Below are 21,692 nucleotides of genomic sequence, written 5' to 3'. Positions count from 1 at the left end.
AGCGGAATGTAATGAAGTTGTAATGCCATGCTACATTTGAGACTCGATGCTCTGGGTGTTCAGAAGAGAGGGTCTGAGTGATAAGGTAGGGCCTTCTGGAGGAAGTGGGCTTTAAGCTGTCCCTTAAAGGCCATGGGAGAGTTTGGGATAACAGAAACTCTATCTGCTATGTCCCCTTGAAAGCACAATAACCAGCCACGAGCAAGACCACAGCTGAGGTTGTGAAGTCCTATCTCTCTCTACCTCTGAAGCAAGCACTCAAAATGGACAACCACAGTTGCCAGTGGCCCGTGGATTGCCACCTCCCACTCCAGCATCATAGAGCTCAGAACCCAGACCCTCTTGTCCCGCACAGTACAAGGGGTCAGCCTGCAGAAGGGCCTGCACGATAAGGCTAGAACTTACCAGGCTGCACGATGACAGTCACCTGGGCGGTAGCCTGCTGTCCAATGGTGTCCGTCACTGTGAGCTGGTAAGTATAGTCTCCTTCTTGCATGGCAGAGAGCTGCAGGGTTGGGGTTCTAACCCCCTGCATGTATAAATACAGACAAGTGGGAAAGCAGACTCCCAGAATCACAACGTCACACAAGTCCTACTCCAGCCTAAATGATGCACCTAGTTTTCTAGAGCTACTGCGTGTGGCATCAGACACTGTGGGACATCCTGTTAAAAGTAAAGGGCTCCCCTTTCAAGGGGACAACCTTCCCTGACAGCAACAGTTTCAAATAAAGTCCGAGTTCTCACAAGGGAGAGGAGGACAGGAAAATGTGCAGAGATAACCAAGTTCGGTCTTTATGACCCAAGCCAGAAAGGAGGCCAAGAGTGTAGAATAAAATAACACACTTTTAAAACCATGTTCTTCCTGCTGAGGCCACTCAGTGATCTTAACCCAGCTGCCTGAGTAGCACGTGGCAGCTACGGCCGATGCCGTGCCGTCGCCAGCTGGGTTGTGCAGATTCTGCAGCAGCAGAGAAACCGAACAGGATATCTAACAAAAGCCAGGTGAAATGTGAGCTTTAAGTCAGGCCTCCAATTTGGAAACACAGAGCGTCAGAAGGAACATTATACACAATTTAGGGCAAACTTCCAAGGCAGGAACTTCCTCTAGAACAGTGGACAAAGCTTGACAGCCTCTGGGCAGAATCCAGCGTGCAGACATTTTGTTTGGTCTGCAGTATCTTAAAAGCTGGAGATTTTCTTTTTCTTTTCGAAGATTTTAAGTAATTGTTATACCCAACATGGGGCTCAAACTCACTCAAACTCAAAAAAGTCACATGCTCCTCTGAGCCGGGCAGGTGCCCCAAAAGTTGGAAATTTTCACATACAGGTCTAGATTTGTTTTTTCTTGGAAAGCTGGGCCCCTCTAGGAATACTGGGACCATATTTCCATGTGGCAACAACTCACTGAGGCGCAGCTGACCACTTCAGTCAGGGGTTATGTTGTCTGGTTTGCCACAGGCCCTACTCAGTTTTATTTACTTACCTCACGTGCCCGGTGGCAGGTCTAGTCTCCTAAGTATGTCCAGAGAGCCGACTGGGCTACTCCAAGTTGTAGTACAGCTCATTAAGATTTGCAACCTTGTTTCATGATCTCAGGGTCATGGGATCCAGCCCCTGTCAGGCTCCATGCTGAGCTGACGCCTGCCTGAGATCCTCTCTCTCCCTCTGCCCCTCCTCCCTGCTCTCCCTGTACCCCAAACACATGAGTGCGCTCTCTCTCAAAAAAAAAAAAAATCTGTACCCTTGTGGCTTTGGGTAGTCTGGCTCTCTGGCATCATCCTAGAACACATCCTTTAATACTAAACATTGAAGACAAAGGTTTTGGTAATGTGTTCCTTAAAGGCTCCTTAAATTTTCTAGGTTTTTTTTTTTTTTTTTAAATTCTAGTGTTCAGCGTTCTGTATCGATTGGCTTTGGTCATTAAAATGGGAGCAAAAATAAGGCTCATAAGGGCAAGCCAGTCCAGCAGCTGTAATTCTCCTGGGCAAGAAGAGACGGACGCCATTCCCTCCTACCTGCATCTCCACCACTTTCCCCTTGCTGCTCGGGCTGAGTGACCACTCATAGCTGGTGATGCCATGGTCATCAGTGCTCTGGTTCCCAAAGAGGGTGATGGAGTTTTGGGGCAGGGTGATCACTTGGTTGGGGCCTGCATTGGCCACAGGGGGGTAATCCACCGCTTTGTTCACCGTCAAACTTGCAGTGGTAGAGCTGCTTGCTCCGTCAGAGTCCACCACCGTCAAGCTAGCAGGGCAGAGAAAGGAGTGCAATCAGGGATGGGCTGAAGGAAGAGGCAGCGATCTGAGAGGACTGAAATATTGAGGCTAAGAAATACCAAGGCAGCAGGGGTACCAAATGATTACCAATTCTTTATGCATTCTTCTCGGACAGGCAGACTACGACTAAATGCTCACCCTGACCAAGCGCCAGGCACTGTTCCAAGTGCTTTCTATCTCCTTAAATCCTCACAACCGTTCCATAAAGCACAACGCTCATTTTACTCCTTACATATACGAGGAGACTAAGGCACAGAGAGGTAACTTGCCCAAGCTTGAGTGGAGTCAGAATGCGAATCCAGGCACTACATTGCCAGCACCGTTCTGCTCTGCCACCTGCACCTGTCCGTGCGCTGGGAACTTCACAGGCACTGTCTTCCCTGGCCCTCCCAACAATCATATGAAGTAGGTGTCCTCCATCTCCCTGGACAGGAAGCTGACAGAGGCTACGTCACCTGCCCAAGGGCTACACAGTGAGCCAAGATGCAAGCCCAGTTCTCTGACTACAAAGCCCAGAAACCAAGTTTTAAGTGTAGTTAACCCCTGGCCCCTAAAGCCGCGGGGCTCAAAGGCGGCCCCGAATAGATCAAGCACTGACTGCAGCCCGCTCTTCTCCTGCCATCCTGCCTTAGCCATGCACACATCGCAAGAAGGGATGCCCTGGGCAGACAGCCCCTGGGATGGACCAGGAGGGCCGGCTCCGGTAAGACAGGAGCCCAAGATGCAAATGAATTCTCCTACGCAACAGCCCCACAGCTTGTGCCAGTGTGAAACAGGATTTGCAAGAGGAAAAAAAAAATGTTCATTTATAAGAGCAGGCTTTTACCTAAATGATGCCTTCCAGCTGAACAGCCTAAAGCTTCTCTTGCCACCTCAAAATGTGAGCATAAGCAAGCAAGGAGGTTTGGGTTCCTTCCATTTTGCTGACAGAAAGAGGAAAAGCATAGAAAAGACATGTCGTTTGTTTAAATCTCACCACCAGCCACAGACAGAGCCAGACATCTGTGGGGCTGCATCCCACAGTCTCACCTTTTACCTAGGGCCTGAGGGGGATTTGGGGGATTTTAGCCTTTAGAGAAAGAGCACAAAAACATCAGACACACAGACATGTGCCAATCAGCAAATATCTGAAGAAGAAAAAGAAATTTTCCTCTTTTTCCATTTTCCATGTTGTTTTCACAGGTTTTTGTTTTTGTTTTTTTTAACATATCCTATTTGTCTCCTATTTCAGAGCAGAAGCAAGTTATAGACAAATGGCAAGATGGCAGCTGCCCATTTACTCTTTCACCTCAGTCCCAGGCTTGCCTGCGAGAATCCTGGACCTGATGAGCAGCCGACCACAGGGCTGGCAACTGCCATGTCAAAGGAGGAGAGAAGGAAAGGTGACTGGAACCAAAGAGACTGGATCTTAATGCTAATCAAATCCAGTCCCATCATTTCATAAATTGAAACTGACAGAAAAGAAGAATCACTCCCAATACCGCATCCGCCCAAACACTATGATTGAAAGTGCAGACTCAAGTCATGTTGCCTGTGTGACCTTGGGCAAGTTACTTAACCTCTCTGTGCCTAAATTTCCTAATCTACAAAAAATAGTAATTATAATACTTGCTATAGGATTAAATGAGCCACTGCCTGCACAAGCTCACACAGTAAGTGTTCCAGAAGCAGGAACTATTATTATTACTTTTTTAAAAAGGATCAACCTGGCCCAAGCTAAATTTCTTAAGTGTTAGAACTCCTATATTAGAAATCGAAGGTAAAAACCAACTCACATTTCCATTTTAAGCCAATGAGAAGGCTCTAACCTTGTGGAATGGCAGCTGCCTTTCATTCATCTGAAGTCTTAAGTCAGTAAGAGTGCTGCTAAGTCATATTTATTTACAGGGCAGGTGCTGTTCTAGGACCTGTCACTGTCTCTGGTAGTGTCAAAACCTGGTAAACTACAGACCCAGTGAGGAAGAGAGACACCCACGAATAAACTATTGCACCACAGAGAAGGTTCTGGGAGAGACATGTTCCCTCCTCTCGGAGGAACCTCAGGAGGGTCTACTCTGCCTCACAGAAAACTGAGTAGGTCCTTAAGGATGGGCAGAACTCTGATGGACTGAGAAGAGCATTCAAGGAAGCATGAACAAAATATGTAAGGTCAGGTCAAGGAGTGGAACAGAGTGAGTCCGGACTTGGTTACAGAATCTGTACTTCAGTTCTAGCTAAAATGTGTGACCTCAGAGAAGTTAGTAAATACACTGAGCCTCATTTTGCTCAGATGTAAAATGAATTTAATATCATGTACATACGCTGTTTTATGATACTCACATGCAAGTGCTCTGTAACAGACAAGGAGTTTTGCAAACCTAAAGAGGACTACTCTTGAGTCAGCTCACACTCTTACTAATCACATCCTAGAATGCGGACTACGAGTTCCCAGGACTATCTTTGAACCAAAGTCTCTAAAAACCCTAGCAGAAAAAGATCCTACAAATCATACTGAAATAAGCTGCTAGTCCAAAGTAAAGACTTTGAGATCTTGTAAGTTGAGGAAGCATTTACCAAAGGGAAGAGACGAGATGGGAATGGGTTCCTTCTAGATTTTTCCTGAGAAAAGGCACAGGAAGCTAGGCCCTTTCACTTAATGACAGAAATCCCCCAAAAATGGGGATCTGCCAGGCACAGCTTTGGGAATGGTTAACTGTGGTGGGTCCTGATCTACTATGCAAGGCCCGTTGCCCTAGAAACATCACTGTTGTGACCACAGCCACCAACAGGACTCAGAGAACTAATGGAACCAAAGGTTCTATTGCTTCTCGGCCTTTTGGCTAAGATCAAGTGTGAAACCAAAGGCTCTATCATCAACCAAGTCTATAATGACTTTGATATCTGTCAGAGTTACTTCTAGGAGAATGTAAAACCCACAAGGGAAAAGCATAGCCTAAGGGAAACTTGAAGGGTCCTAATTTACCTGAAAGTGTAGTTCCCAGGGACGAGCTTACTTAGTTTTAATATGGCCGTGTCTTCAGAAATCTTCTCTTCTCTCAGAGGTCCCTTAAGCTCCTCCCAATGGTATTGGACGATTTTATCATCATCAGTGCTTTCTTGACCATAAAGAAACATCAGTTACAACACGAGAGCGCTGGGTCTCAGCACTTACCCAGCTTACACAAACCAGGGCAACTACCCAGAGATGTGAGGCTAGGAAAACTTCATGAAAGGACAGACTATCTCTCCAGAGTGTTTCTCCCCTAGGAATATTGGGTCATTCTGCCTCGCTATGAATATTCCACTGTGTAGTTTTCCAAGGACCCCAAAACAGGCAACCTCTGGTTAAAATGCTACTGTACGAAAAAAGGAAAATCAACAATTCTTAAACATGTGAAAAGATAAAACCTTACTTAAAATAAAAGAAACGCAAATTTAAATTACACTTCAGATACTGTTTCTTTAAACCTACCTGCTTGGTGAGGCCAAAGTTTCAGAACACACTCTGTGGGTACAGGTGCAGAGCAAACCCTCTCCTGAGTCACGGTGGAAGCCCACGCTCATACCCTCTCCATAAACAGCAACCTAGCATAACTGGTCTTTGCCCCTGCAATTTCTCTTTGAGGAATTTATCCTACAGATTCATCTGCACATGTGTTAAATGTCACGCTTACAAGATTATTCATGGCAACATTCTCTGTAGCAGCAAAGGACCAAAAATAATCTAACCGGTCATCAATAGAGACTGACTGAAGCCAAGGATACAACCACACAGGGACATACACAGCCATTCAACGGAAGGCTGTGCAATCCATCAGAGAAAGAAAACAAAACTATTTCATGGACTGATTCAGAAAAATTCTTCGACATAGAGAAACAAGCACTGTACACAACAGCGTGTACTCTGTGTTATCTTAAAGACTACATACGTATTTTCTTACATATGCAGAGACTGTCTCCAGAAAGAAGCATAAACTAATACCATTGACTGGAGGACAACTGGCTAGCTGGGAAATGGGAGTCGCGGTGATTGTCTCCGCTATACACTCTTATACATTATTTAACTTTGACCTATTCACCAATACACAGAAAATGGGGCTACGTGACCCTTTTTGCCGCTCTCACAAGTGCTTCTTCCTGTTCTCTCTTCTCTCTTGTCCTGCTATTCTTCCACCCTCCTCTTCTTGCCAGTTCCCTCTACGTAAAATGTTAAACCTCGCTGGAGATTCCTCTGCTAGAACAGTACTGCCTTGGCCATTAGGATGACTGTTGGCAAGACAATCGGGTAGCAGGGCCTTACTACGCCTCCAAGGGGACCAAGTAAATACTGCTGAGATGACAGGCCTGAAACCCCCTGCACGCATAGCCAGCCTCAGTGGCAAAGACCCACAAGTCTTCTCATGTCACCCATCGGGGATACTATTCCGAAGGGTGAAATGTTCACGAGCCCAGTCGGGGCATGGAGCATGTTCTGGGAGTCTCTCCGGGAGGAGGCTGACAAGAATCCAGTCAGCCGTGCACACTGTGGGAGGGCTCCCAGCCGAGACCCTCAGTTACTTATCTTGCACAAGAGGAAGGAGCTTTGTTTCTATAGCTGAGAATGGTGACTCTATCTAAGCAAATTTGAAAACAAGCAAGTTTCATACAAAATAATGCTAAACATCTGCAAAATCCCCCTTTCTTACCATCTCAAAAGAGCAGAAATATTACTTCAAACAAGTCACATGGGGTTTTTAAATAGGGTCTGTCCAGTTTTTACTTCCTAATCAGTTGCTTGAGATGGGCAGTCTTCCCATAACATGGTCAAGAAGATGGGCCTAACCAGAATATTGACATAGGTGGCACCAAATCTTCTTTTTTTTTTTTTTTTTTTTAAAAGTGGGCTCCACACCCAGCAGGGAGCCCAACACAGGGCCTGAACTCACAACCCTGAGATCAAGACCTGAGCTGAGATCAAGAGCTGGGCACTTAACCAACTGAGCCACCCAGGTACCTCTGGCCCCAAATCTTCCATAGCGTTTTCTACCACGGTTCACAGTGAATGCTCTTCTAAGACATCATGTGTAGATAAGTACTCACGGCTGCCATCAATGACTGTAGAAGTGGTTGGCAGAGAGATCTCCTGGAACTGTGGCGACACAATGGCAACAGGAGGCTGATTCTTCCGGGGCTCTGCAAGAAAACAAGGCAGAAAACACTAGAAGAGAAGCTTTTTAAAAAAAATTTTAGCCGTTCTTATTTATTCAATTTTTTAAAGACTTTATTTACTCATTAGAGAGAGAGAGAGAGCACGCACAAGCAGGGGGAGCAGGAGAGGGAGAACCAGGCTCTCCACTGAACAGGGAGCCCAATGTGGGGCTCAGTCCCAGGACCCTGGGATCATGACTTGAGCTGAAGGCAGATGTTTGTTTTTATTTTTGTTTTTAAAGATTTTATTTATTTATTTGACAGAGATTACAAGTAGGAAGAGAGGCAGGCAGAGAGAGAGGAGGAAGCAGGCTCCCCACTGAGCAGAAAGCCCGATGTGGGGCTCGATCCCAGGACCCTGAGATCATGACCTGAGCTGAAGGCAGAGGCTTTAACCCACTGAGCCACACAGGCGCCCCTGAAGGCAGATGTTTAACCAACTGAGCCACGAGGTGTCCTGGAAGCTGGGTTTTGTTTTCAGTTCTTTTGGTAAAGATTTTATCTATTTATTTATGAGAAAGAGAGCACAAGCAGGGGGAGTGGCAGGGAGAAAGAGAAGCAGGCTCCCACTGAGCAGAGAGCCCAACTTAGGGCTCAATTCCAGCACCCTGGGATCACGGAAGAGGGCCTTTATAAATTACAGGAGGAGCAGGCCTATGTGGGTGAATTATAAATTAGTTTCCATTACATAACTGATGGGTGCAGCATCACCGAATGGAAAGTTACAACACCAGGTTACCATTCCAGCATAAGACACATGGAAGCATCAGAGCTCTTCCAAACTTGACAACTCCTAAGACCATGCCTAGGGCACGCTTTCAATGCTCACGTGCTATCTCGTTCATGACAAGGACTACAGTGACACAAGCTTGAATAGAGGAGGACAACAAACAAGCTTTGCGCAAAAAGGGCTTCGATAAACTATCCCTTGGCACAGACTATGCTGAAAAGAGAACGGATGATTTCCCAGCCATCCCTAAGCTGATTGTGTCTAGGCCTGAGTGATGGCAGGGTCACAAACTGCTCGGTCCACTCAAATGACTACAAGCTACAAACCCAGTGGCTTTTTCTTTGGGAGAAAAATCCAACAGTCTTTATGTTAAACACATTTTTAGGAAGGTGAAAGGATTACCTTGACTACAGAGTTCAAGGAGCAAATAGAAAATCTATTACCAACAAAGACAGAAAACAGTATTAAGAATTTGTGCCAATGTATATGTCACTCTCCAATTTGCCCCAAATTTCCCTAAAAAAAAAAAAAAAAATGTAAAACAAGATACTTTGTTATTGCACTGCAATTTATCAATGGTGGATCACTTAAAAAGGATGACAGGATTTGCTTTCCAAGGTGAAAAAAGACTGGCAGGGTTTAAATGAGGAATTCTGTGTACAAAACCCGTATCTGGAAAGAGATCAGAAAGAGCCAGTCATTTGGCTGGTTCTCCTTCTACATGCTTCTCCCAGGCTCCTGGCTTTCTTGTGTCTCTTAATCACAACACATGGTCCTCTGTCAGCATGACCTACTTGGAGAAGCAGTTCTCAGACAGAGGCTACTGCTCGGGCCATGTGACTAATGGGGGCCATGTGACTAATACTCCTCTGCCCAGCCAAAGGTTCCAACTAGAACTGAAGTATATACTCTGCCAACCTAACCTTTTTTTGTTTGTTTGTTTGTTTTAAAGATTATTTATTTATTTATTTATTTGACAGATCACAAGTAGGCAGAGAGGCAGGCAGAGAGAGAGGAGGAAGCAGGCTCCCTGCTGAGCAGAGAGCCCAATGCGGGGCTTGATCCCAGGACCCTGGGATCATGACCTGAGCCAAAGGCAGAGGCTTTAACCCACTGAGCCACCCAGGCGCCCCCGGCCCTAACCTTTTACTACAGAATTGCCCAATACATACACTAAAAAAAAAGAACAACAACAACAATGGGAATTAAAAACCCTTCAAGTCAAATCTCTCTGTCTTTGGGAATCCTGCAGAGGAAGCAATGGAGACTCAGCCAGGGCTGGGAAATTCATACCTGGTTTTACTGTCACGTTCACATAGCCTTCCCCATGGGCATTTTGACCGTCTACAATCACTTTGAATTCATATAAGCCTGGAGTAAGCTGCAGAAGTGAGAGAAGATCTTTTAGACAACCAAAAGGGCAGTAATTCTATTTAAAATAACACATGTATCTGAACTTCCCATGCTGATACTGCACTCCTGCATAGTTTCCAAAATGGAGAGAGTAAACCAGCTGAGGAGATGAAACAATGAATTATAAACTAAAAAACCACAGCTTTTAATGTGAATCTTATTACTAGCTGACTCTAGAACAACAAAAGGGAATTCAATATCTCTGTACTCCCATTTTCTTTTCAGAAGAACATTAAGGGCCCAACCATTCTATTTCATAGAGTTATGAAATTAAAATAATCATCTCTGCAAAGAAAATCATTTTGTAAAAATACCAAATAGCTCCCAAATATCTGAATATTTTCCCCTTCTGATTTCCACTATCTATATAAACATAATATAAAAGAAAGAAAATCACCCACAATCCCACTGTCCTAACACACCAGTTAATCCTATTTCTCTTACTTTCTTCCAGTCCTTGACCACATACAAAGAATGGCTTTTAAATAGTTCATTCGTTCAACAAACATTTATTGAGAGCCAATTAGATGCTGGACATTATCCTAGACTTGCAGTTTGGAGAGGAGTAAGATGTGACCACTACCTCTAGGAACTCGACCTTCAAGCTCCAGTTAGAATCAAGGTGTGCATCAAGCTTTTTGTTGTTGGTGTCAATTCTTGTCTTTTATTAACCCATACACAAGTACTCTGGTCTTCTGGTTTACTGAAGCAGTAAGTCAGACAACATCTACCACCAGAATGTCTGAAGGGCACTCCCGATGAAGGTGACTGGTTTTGCCATTCTCATTCACCTTCTGGTATTTCAGGACAGCTGGCTTAACCTTCTTTCTCTTATGCTTATTCTCCTTGGGAGTGCTGCAAGACTCCTTCCTTCTTTCTAGCCCCACCACGAAGTTTCAACACAAGATGAAGAAGGGCCTCCTTTTGAATGCTGTAGTCACACAAAGTCCATCCACCTTCCAGTTGCTTGCCAGCAAAGATCAGTTTCTGCTGATCAGGAGGAATTCCTGGATCTTGGCCTTTATGTTTTCTACTCTGAGGATTCAACCTCAAGAGTGATGGTCTTCCCTGTAAAGGTTTTCACAAAAATCTGCATCTTGGCGGCAGTCCCACTGCAGATGGCAGATCAGAAAGAAAAACCTGCATCAAGCTTTTTATTATTCTTCCTTCTGTTCATTTACCATACGCACCTTCCCCCATTATAACAGTCTTTTTTTTTTTTTTAATTTATTTATCAGAGAGAGAGAGGGGGAGAGAGCGAGCACAGGCAGACAGAATGGCAGGCAGAGGCAGAGGGAGAAGCAGGCTCCCCGCTGAGCAAGGAGCCCGATGTGGGACTCGATCTCAGGACGCTGGGATCATGACCCGAGCCGAAGGCAGCTGCTCAACCAACTGAGCCACCCAGGCGTCTCTATAACAGTCTTTTTAATGGTCACTTCCAACGCTGAAGAATAGTGCACGAGTACACGTGTCATATCACATAAGCATTCCACATTGTTGGCATCCAGGATGTTTCCAGGCTTTTACTATTCTAACCAATACTGTGATAAACATCTTTCAGACGAATGAAGTTCCTCCTTTCTTCCAAATGATCTTTGAGCAAATGCTAATTGACTAGTGTTTTTGATGTTTTTCTTCTTGGAAAGCTCTCGTTCCTTGGCTTACACTTCTCTCATTTCCTTCAATTTCTTCTTCCTTGCACACCTTTAATCACTGTGCTCCCCAGGATTCCAACTGCACTCTACACACTCTGTCGGGATGATCTCATACATTACCACGACTTCAAATGTCATCTGTTTGAGGCTGGTGTGCAAATTTCTCTCTCTAGCACAGACCTGTGTTCTGATCTCTAGTCCCTGAGTCCCAGCTACTTCACAGGCACCTCAAAATTACTCTGTCTAAAAATTATTTAATCATCTGCAAACCTCATCCAAACTTGCTCCTCTTTCTGTGTTCTTCATTTTAGTGAATATCACCACTGTTGTGCCAACATCTACCCAAATGCTTGAGCCAAAAGGCTAGAATGATCCTAGACCTCCCTTCCCCAACACCGCCACCCCATCACTTGATCACCAGGCCTCACCAAGTCAACCTCCATTATACTCCTGACATCCACTCACTTCTATCCATTCACAATGCCATCACCTTAGATTTCAACCATCATAGCAAAGTTAAAAAAAAGCCTCAGGGATGGAAAGTTCCAGTTCAAACCTACCATTTAATAGCGTTGTGAACCTTGGCTAAATTACTTTATTTTTCTAATTTTTAGTTTTGTCATATAAAACAGGTATTAGTATCTACATCTTGGGGTCGGTTAGTGCATAAAACAATTAGCACTGTGTCTGGCACATATTATGAGCTTAAGTTTTATTTGTTTTTCAGCCCAGGCTATCACCATCTCACACCTACATCTTTCAACAGATTCTCAATTGGCTTCCCCAGATTGAGTCTTATTTGCAGTCAGGGTAAGCTTTCTAAACTGAAAACCTGAACTAGTCTTTCTGCTGTCTAAAACCTTTCAAAGGGTCCATATTTCCTGTGCATAAGATTCACAGTCTTCACTCTGCGACTCATGCATCTCTCCAACTTTGTGCCATTGCCCTTCTCATGCCAGAGGGTCTAGTCATGCTGAACCACACACAATTCCCTTTCTGCCACATTTTCTGTTTGGCCCAGTGGACATTGCTTCCCCTGCATCAACACTCCACCCTTTACCAAGAAAGTGAGTCACTGTCATGACCCCACTCGGTAAACTCTAAGAAATCAAACTCCCCAGGGCTTCAATACTCCATGCACTGACCTAGTGCATCCCCTGTTATAATTGTCTGCTTCTGGCCAGTATCACTGGTGAGACTCTACTGTCCTTGAATGTGAAGATTTTGATCAATCCAGCCGCCTGATACATAACTAGTGTGCGATGAACAGTTGTTAAAGAAAAAAAGAATGAACGAATGAATGAGACTGCCTGGCTAAAGGATATGAACACTTTTATGGTTCCTAATAACTACACTGAATCCCAAAAAAGGCTGAGCCAATTTACACAGTCTTGTGGCCACAAAAAAACTTAGCTTATCTCCCAAATTCTAAAATCCTTATGTTACCCTTAAAAGCTGTTTAGTGTATATTTTCAGCTATCACCACCATGCTTATAGTCTTCTCACCATAAATGAACATTTGAGAATCATACACTAACAAATACTGGATGTCAGCCAGACTTTTGGAGGATTCACTTCTGAAAGATTGTTCCTGATTTAAGTGTGAACAGAAAATTCTACATTCTACATTTTAGAAAATGGTCAGCACCTCTTCGCCAGCCCTGCAAGTGAGAGGAAGCAAATTCACCTTGGACAGTTTGAGGATCTGAGAATGTTTCCCTTCCATCTCTCCACTGTAGTCTTTAGGATGAGTAATCAGCTGCCAGTCGTAGGTGTAGGTTTCTCCTATAGAAGGGCAGTTACAGAAATCATGAAAACACACACCCACACACAAAGAGGGCAGCCGCACAGCCTGCCAATAACAAATCTCTCCTAAATCTTGACAAGGCCTCAGTTTTGAAGATTCCACCCCAGAGCCTATAGGAAACCAAACGCCTTGTTCAAAGAAAGGGAGGATTCTGCTGACTCAGCTACAGTCAGGGCTTCCTCCACCCTCTCCCAACAGTGCTCTCTCCTGCAGCACAGCCAGTCTCCCTTTGAAAGAGGCCAATCCTCCTTCCAAATACCAGGTTGCTCACGGTATGGCATCACAGTGAAAATATAAGCCCTATCAACCACTATAGATGAACTCACTGGGAACAAAGGCCATTTTCTTGCAAAACTTCTTTTGCAACAAAGAACACAGCCATGACTTCTAAATAACATGGTTCAAAAATAGCTTTTTTACAGAGTGCTAACAATGCTTGTCTCACTGAGGTCATCACACCCTGGTGAGTTAAAAGAGCTACTTCATTCCTGCTGAGCTAAATAACACACTGCAGAAGATGGCAGGGGATGGCCCATTTAAAACAGGCCCCACTGAAATTAATTAAGATCAAATGAAGCATTAAATGGTCCTCATTTGTAGCTCAGACTGTATGACTGGGTAGGACAAGGACAGGATCCCGTTATCTAAATGGAATCCCACCCCCATGAAAGTGGTCTTAAATTTGGGGGGAAACGAAATTCACATCTGATGAGGGACAGATGGGGACGGGTATGAAGGCTTAGTTTATGTTACTACCCAGAAGGAAAATAAAAGGAAAAGAGAAGAAACTTCAAAAGCTTAACAGAGAATGGTCATCTCTTTCTCAGTTCATGAGTTCGAAAGTAAGTTAGCACATAGAATCAAATTCCAAGATAGCCTTCATCTGAAGACCAGATTTTATTTTATAAGCTTGAGATGCAAGATCTATCACTCTTCCTTCCTCTCCAAAATACTAGCAATGTGTTGGACAGTCATCATGCCTGGGCAGCTCTCACACATATATTCTGTGGAAGTCAGGTCAGGTGAGAAGCAGGAAAGCAGCGGCAGCCATGGGACTGGTGCTAAAAGATGACCTTCCAACTAAAGTTGGAAATTTTTCTTCCACACAGAAAACAGACTCACACTAGTTTGGGAACTGACAATTCTACAATATTTCAGGCTGGCAATGCAATTTCAAGAAAAGGCAATATTCCTAGGACAGAAAAGTTTGGGGGATGAATTATGCCTCACAGCCAAAAATTTACCCAAGGGTAGGAACAACTGATGACAGGTCTGCTAGACAGAATTCTGGTTTAAATGATTTAGGGCAGTGGTTTTCAAACTATGCCTCCGAACCCAAGAGCAATCCTGAGGGGTGCTTCAAGGGCTGCCACAGGAGATGAGGGGGAGAATGAGTAGGCAGAGCTGGTCCTGTTCACTTGTCCCCAATCTGTGAAAGTTTGAAACCATTCATCTCATGTATCTGGTAGCTGAACAACCCGTGGAGAGGACAGTTGAAAGGAATCTCTTTCTCAACCTATGTGTTTTAGACTTCATAAAAGTCTCCACTATATTTTAACTAAAATCCCTAAGCCCTCTTTAAATAGAACCCATGTCCTGATCTACAAGGTGACAGCAACTCACAGACATGTATATGCAAATAGGGGTCAGACAAGAAAATAAAGCAGACTCCAGTGCTTTTCACAAAACAGTGGAGGCAACTGCAGCTCATGGCAGTTCTCACCATCTTCAAAGGCCACCAAATTCAGTCACCTGAACTTACCACCAGAGGGAGTCCGGATAAAGCTTCTCTAGAGGAAGGTAGAATAAACTGATAAGGAAACCTCAATTTGAGGGTAGAAATATAGAATGAGGAGGGCATTTAGGTTCTGGAAAAGTACTTTTGCATAAATACACTAGTTGGTAATAGGCCCATTAGAAAGCGGGACTACTGTATAAGAAAGGTGTGTACCTAATCCTGAATCCTAAAGTATGGCATTCGATTTTGACTAACCCTGTAATGAGAGTAGCATAAACCCAATGCAATCATTTTCCATCAAAGTATACTTCACTATGGAAGCATGTGTGTTTCTAAGCCAAATGTTGGTATTATTAATATACTAATATATATTTCAAAGGCGAAAGGGATGCTCATATTATAAAAGTTTTCTTAAATAATGAATGCAGCATCCCCTAATTTATGTATTTCATAGATCCCAATTTTATATATCACATTGGGCCTGTCTTTTTTTTTTTTAAAGATTTTATTAATTAATTACTTTATTTATTTATTTATTTATTTGAGAGAGAGAGAGAGAGAGCACAAATGGAGGGAGGGAGAGGGACAAGTGGGGCTCAATCTCACCACCCTAAGATCACGATCTGGCCTGAAATCAAGAGTCAGACGCTTAACCAACCAAGTCACCCAGGAGCCCTGTCTTCCTTTTTTTTGTAAATGTCAAATCTCTATTAGCCATAGTCTTAAATAACTCCTCTACAAGTTCTATCTCTGCTATTTACTAGCTGTTTGGACAAAATAAATAGGTTAACCTCAGTCTCAGGTGCTTCCTCTTTTAAAGGGGTATAATCCAGTGTCCACTTAATAAGCATCACCCACATGCTAGGCACTGAGGTAGGTCCCTTGTGTACTGTTTCATTTTGCCCTTAAAGTAACCTTATGAAATAGAAATTATTATCCTCGTTTTACTGAGATAGAAATGCAAGCATAAAAATAATTTGCTTCAAATCATTCAGCTAATGTCTAGCTGAGCTGGGATTTGAACCCAGGCTTAACATCAAAGCCCATGATTTCAAACATTATATTATATTGCCTCTCACAACAGATAAACATTTGTGCCTGTTCTCACAGGACTGCTGCAATGAGTAAATGAGTTAAGGTACGTAAATATCATAAATTAAAACATTATCCAAATGTAACCAAGGGGATGTTTTACCTTCAAGTGGTTCTTGGAGAACATATGCATTTAACTGAACTTCATTCTTAGGCAGGGTAATCTGGACACTCTTTCCAGCAGATACCACCAGTTCCTTCATAACTGGAAACAAAAGGAAAGAAATAAGAGATAAGAAATTAGAGCCAGACTACCTTATTCCTCTCCATCCTTTTGGAGCCAAATTTCTTTTATAAACAATATATTCAGCTACTGCCTTTATTTCCTCATTATTTACCTACTCTCTAATCCCCTGAAATCTTATTCTGCCCCATTTTCCCACTGAGAAAGATCTTTTGAGGTCATCCACAAACAGCTCCTTAGCAAATCCAGTAACTGTTTCTCAACCCGCATCCTTTACTTCAGTGGCATCTAATACTGCTGACTGCCTCGATATTGAAACGCTCGTATTACATGACACCATATTATTCTACTTTTATTCCTCTGTCTCTGAGTTTTTCTCCACTGTATTTTAACTATAGTCTATCCATAAGCCCTCTTTATATAGTAATTTCCATGGATTCAACAGTATTTCAAGTTCAACAGTATTTCAAGGATCACCTATATGCTGATAAACAACTTTCTAATAAAATACATCTATAAAATTCCAAAAAGAGAAGCCAAATGTTGATCACAAAGACAGCCTTAATTTCGTTCTATTCCAATTGCTACAACCACAGACTTAGGTTATTCCAAGAGTCTTAACTGGTCTTCCCTCTGCCAGAACTCCCCACTCTAATCCATTCTGTCTTCCTAAAACACCCACCATCATTAGTTTTTCCATAATACTCCCCCCACCATGTTACTCTCCTACTTAAGAATCCCCACTCCCATACCACATTCAAGGCCAACTGCCAACCTGGCATTAGAAAACCATTACCATCTGATCACACTATCTCACACTTCCTACCCAATTCTGCCTCTAATTATATTCATTTTCCTTCCTGTGCTCCATGGGAGACATGGTCTACACTTGGGGACTTTACTAATGCTATTTCCTTCAACTGGGATGTATGCTTGCTTTATTCTCAATCAGTACTTTGTTTCTAGCTTAAAGCCAGTCTTCTCTCCAAGAAATCTTCTCAGACCATTTCGGTTCAAACTTATCTACTTTCTGAATGAAGTACCTCAGCATTTTTTGAATACCCACGTTAGCTAACAGCTATATACAGTATATTTTCAATACAGTCTTACACTATTTCAGTAGCTATTTCATACATGTCTGGGTTCTCAACCTTGGCACTACTGACATTTTGGACCAGATAATTCTTTGTTGTGGGGGTGGGGGAAATTGTCCTGTTCACTGCCTGACAGCTGGCAGGATCCCAGGCCTCCAGCCACTAGGTGTCAGTAGCATGCCCAAAATGTTTGCAGGTTGTTGAGAACCACTACTATGTAAATCTTATTTCTCTGACAATAATTATTATTTGGTATGAGACCTAGGAACTAAAGAGCTTAAAACAAACAAATGACTGATCCACTCATATTTCAAGACTGAGGGGTAAGAAGGACTTCCTAGACAATCATGAAATTTGAGATGTAGCTGTCTCCTTAGGAACACTGCACTGAAGAAGAAATGAAATCTTCCTTATGGAAACTTCACCATTTAGACACCTTAGGAGGCTGAATAAGAATTCTCTGAAGTGGGGGCGCCTGGGTGGCTCAGTGGGTTAAAACCTCTGCCTTCGGCTCGGGTCATGATCCCAGGGTCCTGGGATCGAGCCCCACATTGGGCTCTCTGCTCAGCGGCGAGCCTGCTTCCCTTTCTCTTTCTGCCTGTCTCTCTGCCTACTTGTGATTTCTCTCTCTGTCAAATAAATAAATAAAATCTTTAAAAAAAAAAAAAGAATTATCTGAAGTGAATTTCAAAAAAAAAAAAAAGAAAGAAAGAAAGAAAGAAAGAAAGAGAAACCACCATACTCAGAAAGAGTATAATGGACAAAAATAGTGTTACTCAAACCCTTGACAATCACATAAAAAATTACAGGCATTATGCCTGAACACAAAAAATATTTTAGTCCCTTCGGATTGAAACCCCCCAAATTTCATGTTATACTACCATGAAAGAAGAGCCTAGAAAATCAAAAATCAGCAAAAATTCATTTTTACTGGCTTTGCTTCACCCTGTTGCCTTTTTCAGGGAATAAAGATCAAGTTAGTTTCCTTGATTAGCCACTTCCTCCTAATACCTTAGGACAGCACTCATGAAGCACAGACTTGTTGTTAAGGCAACACTCCTTATAAATCTCCTCCCTATAGATGGGTTGCTTTAAAAATAAAGATGCTGCCGGGGCACCTGGGTGGTTCAGTGGGTTAAGCCTCTGCCTTCGGCTTAGGTCATGATCCCAGGGTCCTGGGATAGGGCCCCGCATCTGGCTCTCTGCTCAGCAAGGGAGCCTGCTTCCCTTCTCTCTGCCTGCCTCTCTGCCTACTTGTGATCTCTGTCTGTCAAATGAATAAATAAAATCTTTAAAAAATAATAATAATAAAAATTTAAAAAAAAAAAAAAAGATGCTGCCAAAATGAGAAAGACAAATATCTGACCTACAATCAGCCATTCAGAAGGGAAACAGGTACAAAGATCCAACTTTCTTCCCAGTGGCTTCTATTTGTTTGGTTCCTTGATTATTACTTCATTGAATCTTGTGCCTTTAAATTCCAGGCACAGTGGAATCTGGCTCTGGGAAAATGAGCCTCATTAATTCCCATAGGCTGGGGCCTGTTGAGAAAAGGATGGAGAGCCCCAAGTCCTATGATTACAGGAACAAAGACAGGATTATTTTTTCTCTCATCTTCAGTACTCAAAAGTCATGCCTCTCTCCTTTCCTTGCACTAAAGAGAACACTGTGATCAAATGCTCTACTTTTCCATCCTATCTCCAAGGGCAGAAGCAAAGGGCCTCACCTGGGTATGGTGCTGAGGTGCTCTGGAAAGAGGCCTGGGGGTTAGGGGTAGCATAACTGTAGGAAGGAGCCACTGGCAGAGGGGTAGAAATCTGGATTTTCCCAAGGCTTTTTACTTGCTGAGTGCTAGGTGTAGTACCAGGATCCTCTGATGTCTCAGGTTGGACTGACACATTCTTTGACCAACCAGGAATCTCCGCAGCCAGGACTGGGGTTAAGGGACTGGAAATTATAACTGCCTTGTGGACCTAAAGAAATGCAAACATTCATTTGAATAGGCAAAAGTTATACCGCCAGTTTTTTAGGTTATGTCTCATAAAATAATTGCATGCTAAATGTTTTCATGAAAAATGCAAAAACCGACAAAAATATTAAAGGAACAAATCTCACCACCCAAACTGGTGTTAAAATGTTGTTATAAACCTTCCCAGTCTTCTTCTCTATGCACAGAGGTTTGCTTAAAACAAAACAGTAATAATCATTCTACATATACTTTTCTCTTCTTTTCTCAACATTTATATTCAATCTTTCTACAAATACTTATTAAGCACTTGTTAAGGCACAGGCCATGTGGACCCAAAACATAAATGAAAGTAAGTGTGCTCAGCGTGTGCACAATCTAGTGAGAAGAGAACAAAAATGTAAGAAATCAAAAGGACGAATACACCTATAAAAGTTAACAATGAACCGAAAAACTATGGTCTGAAGAGTACTTAGTTCCTCTCTTGGAGTGTGTGAAGAAGGATGGTTTAAATAAATAGATAAAGGCATTCTCTAGAGGAGAGTCCTAAACTGAGTTTTAAAAGGTGAACCATTGTTTACTAGACAAAAGGTTGAGGGGAGAGATGAGTACAGGCAAAGGAAATGAGATTAGCATGGCTTGTGCTGGGAACAGAGTCCATAAGCAAAGTGAGAGGCAGGAAGTAATAGAGGACGAGCTGGATAGACAGTCAAGGGCCAGGCAAAAGAAGACATGCTACTCAAAGGTGCCGGGTAATGGTGAGCAATTATTGGGTTGTATATGGGGAAGAGAAAAAGTCAGATTTCTGTTTTAGGTGGATCATTCAGGTTGCCGCATCATGTAAGGGTTTGAAGAGCTAAGACAACAGCAGGAACACTACTTTGGAGGGTACTGCGCTTATCCAACTGAGAAATGATGAGTGGTTAAACAAAGCTGGTGGATTTTTTTTAAATCAACATAACTGAAGGGTAATTTATACCAAATAAAAAATGTATAGGTCTATGCATTTGGACAAGGGTCTATACCCACATAACCACGATCAAGACAGAAACCATTTCGATCAGCCCCAGAAGTCAACTCATTCCCCCTACCTCCATCCTCAGGCTCATGCAACCACTGGTATGTTTTCTGTCCCCACTAGTTACTTTGGGCTTTCTTGTATTTCATATAAAAATTAATCATATACATGCTATTTTCATTTCTGGCTGCTTTCACTCAACATAATGTCTTAAAGAAGCATCCATGGTATTGTGTATAACAGTAGTTCATTCCTTTTTATTACCGAGTAGTATACTATCCTAGAGATATACCAAAATGTATTTATCCACTCATATACTGATTTTTGTTTTCAGTTCTCAGCTCTTATAAATCTGCTATAAATGTTTGAAATCCAAAGTTTTTGTAAACATGTGTTTTAATTTATTTTGGGTAAATACTCAAAAGTATTTATTGCTGGTTACATGTAAGTGTATGTTGAACTTTATAAGGAACTGTGAGCTGATATCTGAAGTGGCCCTACCATTTTGCATTTCCACCGGCAGTGCAGGAGAGTTCCAGCTGCTCCACACTTCACTAACACTTGGTATTCTAGGTCTTTTTAATCTTTTGTCATTTTAATGATACCTCATGGTGATACCTGCAGGTGTTCTCGTTTAATCTGATGACTAGCCAAGAATTTTGCAATAGGTTGTATTCAGAATTGGGTCTGTTCTCTCTGTACTCTCTTTACTTCATAAGATTACTCCCTAATTTTTCAGCCTTCAACTCTGCACTCTGACTCCTCAAGTCGGTAAGACTTCAGATTTCTGCCACCTGTGCTACACATGGTTGAGGAATTCATAGTGCTCACCTGGCATTAGGTTTTGTCTTTCAAAGACAGAACTCTGCCTCTCTGATCTCTGCCTCCTTTTTTATCATGCCTTCTGGAATCTTCCTATTTGGGTATAGTTTAGAGGTTCAGCCAGGGATTTTAGTAGAGTTTCTAGCGAGGTTATGGGCTTCGCCACATTCTATGGTTTTTTTTTTTTCCTTTTTTTAAAAATTAACATATAATGTATTTTTTGCTTCAGGGTACAGGTCTGTGAATCATCAGTTTTACACAATTCACAGCGCTCACCATAGCACATACCCTCTCCAATGTCCATAACCCAGCCACACTCTATTCCTTCCCCCTCACCCCCTAGCAACCCTCAGTTTGTTTTGTGAGATTAAGAGTCTCTTATGGTTTGTCTTCCTCCTGATCCCGTCTTTTTTCATTTTTTCCCTCCTTACCCCCCACGACTCCCTGCTCAGGTAATTTTTCTCTACTGAACTCTGTTCTTTGCCACCATAAGAAAATAAGACTGAGGTTTTCCACTGCCTTTCCTCTGCTGTGGGAGTTAGTGAATGCCCTCAGGCAAAAATTTTAAAAAGCTGCAAACTCACAATTATTATCACTTCTAGTTGCTGTTCTGTCTGCTTTTGGATCCTTTCCAGTTCCCTTAAATACATTTTTTTCCACATATTTTATAATTATTATCTGTGGAAAGATTGAGACCATTTTACTCTGCCACCATTATTGGAAATTCCTCC

The 21,692-nt window shown here is 42.7% G+C and overlaps 1 protein-coding gene across 7 annotated transcripts in view; it reads right to left on the bottom strand.

Moving 5' to 3' along the window:
- KIAA0319L (KIAA0319 like) overlaps nt 1-21,692 on the bottom strand; it is a 90,991-nt gene that overhangs the window by 20,242 nt on the left and 49,057 nt on the right. For all 7 annotated transcript variants that reach the window (XM_032361594.1, XM_032361597.1, XM_032361596.1 and 4 more), the window contains 8 exons: nt 18,882-19,128; nt 15,981-16,082; nt 12,928-13,025; nt 9,466-9,553; nt 7,335-7,427; nt 5,239-5,371; nt 2,016-2,244; nt 406-529 (listed from right to left, as the gene is read on the bottom strand). In XM_032361594.1, coding sequence (XP_032217485.1) covers nt 406-529; nt 2,016-2,244; nt 5,239-5,371; nt 7,335-7,427; nt 9,466-9,553; nt 12,928-13,025; nt 15,981-16,082; nt 18,882-19,128 — 1,114 coding nt within the window. The remainder of the gene's footprint in view (nt 1-405; nt 530-2,015; nt 2,245-5,238; nt 5,372-7,334; nt 7,428-9,465; nt 9,554-12,927; nt 13,026-15,980; nt 16,083-18,881; nt 19,129-21,692) is intronic.

This window comes from Mustela erminea, chromosome 10 (genome assembly GCF_009829155.1).
Source record: "Mustela erminea isolate mMusErm1 chromosome 10, mMusErm1.Pri, whole genome shotgun sequence".
NCBI classification, from domain to species: Eukaryota; Metazoa; Chordata; class Mammalia; order Carnivora; family Mustelidae; genus Mustela; species Mustela erminea.
This window is presented reverse-complemented; position numbering and strand designations above follow the sequence as displayed.